Below are 8494 nucleotides of genomic sequence, written 5' to 3' on the forward strand. Positions count from 1 at the left end.
CCCAAGCACTAATCAAAAGCCTATAAGGCCTACTGCGATGTGCAGCCCGATCCACAATAATAAATAAGCCAATATAGTCTGTTGCAACGTGCATCCCGATTCACAATAATAATAATATTCACAAAACCAATATGGCCTACTGCGACGTGCAGCCCGATCCATAATAACACTCACAACACGACTCTCAGGCCCACCTCAGTCATCAATCTCTCAAATTTTAAGGGCTTACAATCTCGTACCACTCACCCAAAATAATGATAACATGTGATGCAACAAATAGTGAGATGTGATATGCAAATAAAGAATCATGACTGGGTATATAATTACATTTAGAGCAGATAATTTAGTACAACATAAATAGCCTCATTAGTTCTCAACTGAATAAGCACATAGCCTAAGCATGATTTCTAATACGAATCACAACTCAATTGCTCTAACAAGTAGGAATTACACAGATAGAACAAGATATAACATCAAAATAAGTCCGGTCATAGTCTAATAGTTAATTTGGATCATGATTACCCCGATGCACGCCTACACGCTCGTCACCTAGCATGTACGCTACCCCAACACATCTATTATAATATAGTTCCCACGGTTAAATACCCTCACACCCAAGTTTAGATATGTTACTTACCTCGAACAAGCCAAGACAAATACTGAGCAAGCCAAACAATACTCTAAAATCGCCATCTTGCGCGTATCAACCTCCGAACAAGTCGAAATTAGCCAAAAATAACTCAAAAACAGCAGATAATGCCTAAGGAAATAATCTCAAATGATAAAGGTCGAATCTTTACACATTTACTCAAAGTCAACCAAAAATTCAAATCTAGGCCCATACCTCGGAACCCGACAAAACTCATAAATTCTGACAACCCATTCTAATACAAGTCCGACCATACTAATTTCACTAAAATCGGACTCCGAACCGATATTCAAAACTCAAAAATTCACTTTAGGAAAGTTTAGACAAAACCCCTTAATTTCTCTTTAAAATTCATAATTCAAATGGCTCAAAAATGTGATAAAATGAACAACCCTCGAATTATATATAGTCTGCCCAGCATTTTTGCATCTGCGAAATATCGACCACTTCTGCAATGTCGCTTTTGCGACCAAACTCTGCTTTTGCGGATTCCACTTACCAGCCGACCTATCACACCAGTGAAAAAATGTCCGCTTCTGCGGCATCGCAGGTGTGCGCCCTTGCCCCGTTTTCGCGCTTCCTCTCGCTTTTGTGCACCATCAATTGCTTCTACGTAACCGCAAGTGTGCCCTCTCTTCCACATCTGCGAAGTTCCCAAGCTCAGCCTCATATCGCTTGTGCAACCTCGTGATCGCATTTTCGGCTCCGCACCTGCGTCCTAATTTCCGCAGGTGCGATCACATCAAAACCCAACTAAAACCATCTTCAACAAACATGATCCCAAATGATCCGAACCTCCTCCGAAATTCACCTGAACCCCTCGGGACCCGGTCCGAACTTACCAACAAGTCACAAAATATAAGACGGACCTACTTGAGGTCTCAAATCTCACATAACAATATCAAAATCATGAATCGCACCTCGAATGGAACTTATGAACTTCTGAACTTTCAACTTCTAAAACCGGTGCCGAACCATATCAAATCAAAACGGAATGACCTTAAATTTTGCACATAAGTCCCAAATGACATAACGAAGCTATTCCAATTTTCCGGAATCACAAACGCGATATCATCAAAGTCAACTCTCGGTCAAACTTATGAACATTCCAAACCTTCAAATTTTCAACTTTCGTCAAAAAGCGCTAAAACCTTCTAAGCACATCCAAATGCAAATCCGGGCATGCGCCCAAGTCCAAAATCACCATCCGGGCCAAATGGAACCATCAAAACTCCGATTCAAGGTCAAATACTCAAAAGTCAAACTTGACCAATTCTTCAAACTTAAAGTCCCATAGTTGAGAATCATTCTTCCGAATATTCCGAATCACTTGAAAATCAAAATCGACGATTTACTCAAGTCATAATACATCATATGAAACTACTCAAGACTTCAAACAGCTGAACAGAATGCAAATGCTCAAAACGACCGGTTGGGTCCGTCACAACGATACAATAAAATTCAAGTAACAATCAAAACAAATATTGTATTTAAAGTAACAATACAATATAATAGGTAACAACTATCCAAACAAGTTGTAAAAGTATAAACTAGAAATATAAGGAAGAATATTACATGGTCTTGTAATTTGTATAATTTCATTTTGACTTGTCACTAACCTATTTACTCCGTTCGAAAATCGAAATATTCAAATTGCAAAGAACTAATGTATTATTGCATTTGAAACTTACACATTATTGTCTTTTTTATTCTTTAAAATGCATCGTCTTTCAAGCTAATGACTAGTTGTCATGGCCTTTTAGGTGGACCATTTCTTTTCTTTTTTTTGTCCTTTCTCTTTCTCTTTTTGTTTGGTGTTTTCTACCGGCACTCTTGTGTTCTTCCTTTTTTCCTTTAATAAATTACTGTTCACATTAATTAGTTGAATTCATGGATGCACTTCACCGACATGTTTGAGGCACTGTAATTATAAATGAGTTTAAGTAATATATATATATATATCTTTAGTGTCAGAAATTTTACACCATTAGATATATTTACTTGTTATAGCAGGTAATTTATTTTATTTTTAAAATAAAAATCACACATTTTGAGAAGACTTGTTATAGCAGGTATATATATATATATATATATATATATATATATTAGCTACTAGGCAACATGCCTAGTCTATGAAATTTCATTAGGCTTCACTTTAGCACTTTCCAAAATTGAAGTACTCCCAGGTATTGGTTTGGCTCTTTATTTTTTGCTCACTTGCTTAATGTCTACATCTTATATTCTCAGGTTGGCAGTGTGAACGGAATAGATAAAAACGATCCATCTAAGTTGAAAAGAATGTTATATACTATACCTTTCAAAACACATCAGAAAACTTTAATCCTTGATTAGACGCTGACCCAAAATTAAATCATGCTTAATACTTCCAACAGTATGGAAAATAAACTACATAATAACAGTAACTTTTAATCAATGATTTACATTCTCACGCAGAGGTCGATCTAGGATTTAAACTTTATGAGTTCAGATTCGCAATTCTGCCACATCTCATCTAATTTAATAAGTACATAATTTATTATTTATATATATTTAATGATTCTATGGGCAAAAGCAAAATCGCAAAACTATAGGGTATGAGCGAAATATTTGGGTTCAGTTGAACCCATAGCTTCTATACTACATACGCATCTGTTCTCATGAACACCAATGTTACTATAGATTTTCTCAAAAATATTGATCGTTAAAGCAACCTTAAAGATTAAGTTGTGTCATTATGAAATTAAGCATGTATTTGTAATGAGTTGAGTAATATATACCATCAGCATAAAGATTTTTTTATACTATCAAGTTACTTAAATAATATATATACAATTCTGAAGTGTATAACTCCAGGAAGAGTTAATCTCAGTAAAAGACATTAATACTAGACGGAACAAAAAAGAAAACTGGTTGTTAGTTAAAATATCGCTTTGAATATCATTGGTTTCACTATACAGGTAGTGCTAAAGTATTCGTTATATATCGTTGTTGTTGAAAAGAACTTGCAATCTATAGTATACTGCGAATTAAAAAAAAATCTTTATCAGACTAAGTCTTTGGACTCGTCTATTATTCGCCATTAAAAGGTTCATTATTTTAATCAAACGGTACTAATAAGATGGCTTCCAACAATGTTTTATGTAGCTTTCTATGGAAAAAATCTAGATATATTTATGTAGTATCATATTATATATATAAACAATAGTACATTTTTTTATTTTTTTATTCGTTGTCCGGTATTTATTTTTCGCTCTGACTAATCTGGATGCGCGTGCCCAAGGCAAGGAGGAAACACTTCCTATTAGTTTTTTTTTTTAATTTTCTGGGCTCAAAGTCCGATACTTTTGATTAAGAATAAAAGTATCATATTCGCCCCACTATAACCCTTGCAGTGAAAAATAATACATATAGAGGTGACAAACGGGTGAGTCGGGTCGGATATATGGACAGGTCGAATATGGAAAATATAAAAATGGATAAACTATCTGATCGATCCATGTTTAATACAGATAGAAATCGGTTGATAATATGGATATCCATATTATCCATGGCTTCTTAAATATAATCACTTTTGGGAGAATTCCTAAGCTCCCAAACTTGAGGAACCTCCAATTTGGATCTTTGCAAATATAAAAGTTAAACCCATTATTATCTCTTTTTTAAGTAGTTAATATGAATCTTATCCATATTTGACCCATTTGTAAACAGTTTATTATCTAACCCATTTTTTAGTGAATAATATGAATGGATAACTTTGTTTTTTTTTATCCATTTTGCCACAATAATAGTTTGTTTGGATGGTTGTTATGTACCGTTTCGTAATGTATCGTATAGTATTGTATTGTATTGTACTGTATCCTTTTGATGTATACAGTATTTGGATAGCTTGTATTATTTATCGTCGTTTTATGATATCATGCACCAACAATATGAAGAATAAACTTGCAATATTATAAAAATAAAAAGTAAGGTACGAGGTAGAATTATTTATAAAAAGGTAGGGTAAAAGATAAAATAGGATTATTTAATAATAAGGAAAGCAAGATTAGAGAGAAAAAATAAGAAAATGACGCGACCACACCAAATCGATCGTTCCACAAAGTGATACTTTTTGTAGTTACGTAACGACGAATATAACGATACGATATAATAAAATTTAAATTACAATCAAAACAAACAATGTATTTAAAATAACAATACAATATAATAGACAAAATATATAGTTTACTCCCTGACCTATGGACCAAATCCCCGCGACATACTTTTTGCAGATAAAAATTACTTTATATACTCAACCTTTTCAAAGCGTGTCTAAGACACACCACTTTTGCCAAATAGCCAGCACGTGTTTGACAAAAATGACTAAGCCCGTAAAACCTCTATATATTCTGTCCAAATCCTTATGTCAGCCCACGTGTTAAGATTTTATTTGATTTTCTTTATTTTTCTTATTTTAATAGATAAATAGAAAAGAGAAAAAAAGCATCAGCCCTTCATCCCCAATTGAACTCCTCCCATCCCCCGTTGTCCCCCACATGAACACCGCCGTCCCCCGTTGGCCTCCCCCACCCCCATGTCTTCCTCTTCCTTAGACCCTTTTTTCTTCTTCTGTACCTTCATTAGTCTTCTACCCAATTTTTTTTCCTTTTCGTTTTTTCCCAATAGTTATTTCATAGCTACATTCTACACAGTGACTCCATTGTCACCACCTACTCTTCACTAAATTCTTCTTAAATCAGAAGCTAAACAGCGACTTTATTAGCTAAAATGGAATCGTAATCAGGGTGGGCAAAAATTGAACATTGATTTTATTGATTTTATTTGTGGTTTTGGTAATTAGCTTAAATCTTGAATTGTGATTTTAGCATCATTGTGGTAAAGGTTCTCTTTTTACAGTAATTTGGGTTGTGTGTTTGCTTATTGCTCTATCATATGGTCTCGTTGTTTCGCTATAAATTGTATGGATTTCTGGGTTATTTTCTCCATTGTTTTTATGAGTTTTTGTTCTTAACATTTTCTGGTGGTTCAACGGGACTTGATTGCAGTTTTGAGAAGTGCGGAGAGATGAACTTTGTATTTGGGATAAAGGTGGATTAGTGAAAAAATTAGTGCTTTTAAAGGTCTTGATGGTGGTGATGTTGTCACCCATGGTTCAGTGGTAGCCTGGGAAGATGAAGAAGATGGAGTAATTGGAAATTTTTTTGTAGTTAGGGGTAGAATTGTACTTTTAAGTATATTTTTTTGAAAAATAAAAATAATGACACGTGTTACAATTTTGTTGGTGCGTGTTATGCACCTCCCTAAAAAAAATGATCAAAATAAAAGTGGTGTGTCTTAGACACACTTTAAAAAGGTTAAGTGTGTAAAGTAATTTTTATCCGCAAAAAGTATATTACAGAAATTTGATCCATAGTTCGGAGGTGAACTATGAAATATGTATTTTGCCCAATATAATACAACATATAACAACCATCCAAATAAGCCGTAAATACATACATACACACTATATCAAGAGAATGACCTATTTTCTTTTCTTTTAATTGACTATTAGAAGGACTTGAATACAAGTTGGAAAAGTAAATAGCATTACGCGTGAGGTGATTGTGGCTCCATATAATTTATTTTACTTTTCAGCATTGTGGAATCAGATATCATCTTTCTTATTCCAAACATTTGGTTATTGCAGGTAGTATAAGAAATATACACTTCATTTTCTATCTTGATACAGACACTGCACCTTTAGTTGCGGCAGAGATGGTTGAACAACTGCAGCTAGCTGATCATGACGTAGCTTTTATTGCTGACTTTATTGATTACCTAATACTCATATATATCCCTCATCTCCTTTCTCTCTTCTTTCAAATTCTTATACCTCAATATATCAGCTTTTTCTTTTTTTCTTATTATTTCTTACAACTATGGAAATTGTTGCCAAGTCAAAAAAACACCACCATTATTATTCTCCTTTCCCTTCTTGTTTCCGCCGCCCTTTAGAGGTAGCTGCCGCCGCCTCCGCTCGTCCTCTTCCGCCGCCGCCGCCGCCGCCGCAGCCACCGGTTGCTGCTAATCCCAACCTCGCCACCTCCCTCTACCAAACCCACCTCGGCCTCTTTGCTCTCACTTGGTCTCGCAATCTCTTCGGCAGATCTTTTCACATCCATTTCCTCCTCAACGATTCTGATGGAGTTGGAGCTGACTACAATAATAATACAATCTCTTCTCCTCATTTATCTTCCACTAGTACCCCATCTTTCCACCTCAACATCAAACCCTTTATTTTCTGGAAAAAACATGGGTCAAAAAAGCTCGACGGAGATAACAAGGTTGTTCATATCTTTTGGGATCTTTCTAAATCTAAATTTGGATCTGGCCCTGAACCTATATCTGGATTTTACGTAGCTGTTATTGTTAACGAAGAAATGGTTCTTCTGGTCGGCGATTTAAACAAAGAAGCTTACGCTAAAACCCGAGCTCGAAAGCCAGAAAAGAAGCAGAATCTAAACCCGAATCCAAACCCAAACCTGGTGCTGAGAAGGGAACACGTATGTGGAAACAAACTCTACAAAACAAAAGCAAACTTCGGTGGGAAAGAGAAAGAAATCTCAATCGATTGCAGGTTAGGAGAAGATCCAAGGCTGTATTTCAGCGTAGATAACAAAAGGGTTTTGCAAATCAAACACTTGAAATGGAAATTCAGAGGAAATGAAAGGATTGAAGTTGACGGAGTTCCAGTTTTGGTTTCATGGGATGTGTACAACTGGTTATTTGACGATGACGAAGATGGGTATGCTCTGTTCATGTTCAAATTCGAAAAATCAAGTTACGAATATGTAGCTGCTGATGATTACAGCTTAAATAATGGAGTTCAATTGTGGTCTCAACAATCTTGTGGATTCGGGTTCGAGACGAAGATGATGAAAAAGGGTGTATTACGAAGCTCGAGAAGTTCATCTTCTTCATCTTTATCTTCAGCATCTTCAACTTGTAGCTCTGTCATGGAATGGGCTAGTACTGAAGAAAATGAATTGAAAGGTCCTTCGGGATTTTCTTTGCTGGTTTATGCTTGGAAAAGCTGAGAAGAATTGGTACTCTACTAGCTTTTATGTTTTTCTTTGAATTTAACTAACTCATTTATTCATGTAATATAGCAAGAATAAATCAAGAAATTTAATACTAGGTGTATGGTAGTTTAGGTCTTTAAATAGAATTTTCTAGCTGCTACTAACATTGAATGCAACTGAAGAATGTACTATTCTATTTTTGTCTTTATTTTTCTTTTGTTTTTGAGTGAATGGTGAGTTTTTTCATTAATTCGAGTGGATCCAAAGTATCAATTCTCTTTGAGAGAAATATAAAGAAATATACATATTGTTCTTCTTCGTTATTGTATGATTTAGAGTTTTGCAGATTTCCAGCTCTATTATTTTGTTTACATTGATTCTTTTCATTTGGATCCAATTGTTCATGATTTTTTGAGTTCTTTTGATTCTTCATTCGCAGTATTAGTCCCTTGTTTTTATTTGGTATGTCGATATTATCGGTAGGATTGGCATTACTCTTGTACTTTGGTATCTCTGGATTTTTTCTGTTATTACTTGTTGTTTGATTCTTCGTTACACTTTGGTAAATGTTAGGCCTTAGTAGTGGAAAGTGTAATCGACCTTAGGGCCTTTATTCTATTGCACAAAATTACTATTCTAATTTTTGTCACTTAAGAATTATTCAAAATTCGTTACAAAGAATTATTACATTTTAATTTTTGTCCCTCAAAAAATCATTCAACTAAATTTAATTAACTAAAAAATAGACCCAAAGTTATATACTACTTTTTGCAACGAAAATACC

General features: G+C 34.6%; 1 protein-coding gene across 1 annotated transcript; it reads left to right on the forward strand.

Annotated features, from left to right (window-relative positions):
• Positions 1 to 6470: 6470 nt before the first annotated feature.
• LOC107830379 (uncharacterized) lies at positions 6471 to 8038 on the forward strand. Its single transcript, XM_016657917.2, has one exon. The coding sequence runs from the start codon at positions 6568 to 6570 to the stop codon at positions 7723 to 7725; it is 1158 nt and encodes a 385-aa protein (XP_016513403.1). The 5' UTR covers positions 6471 to 6567; the 3' UTR covers positions 7726 to 8038.
• Positions 8039 to 8494: the final 456 nt, after the last annotated feature.

Source organism: Nicotiana tabacum, chromosome 23, assembly GCF_000715075.1.
Source record: "Nicotiana tabacum cultivar K326 chromosome 23, ASM71507v2, whole genome shotgun sequence".
In the NCBI taxonomy this organism is placed as follows: Eukaryota; Viridiplantae; Streptophyta; class Magnoliopsida; order Solanales; family Solanaceae; genus Nicotiana; species Nicotiana tabacum.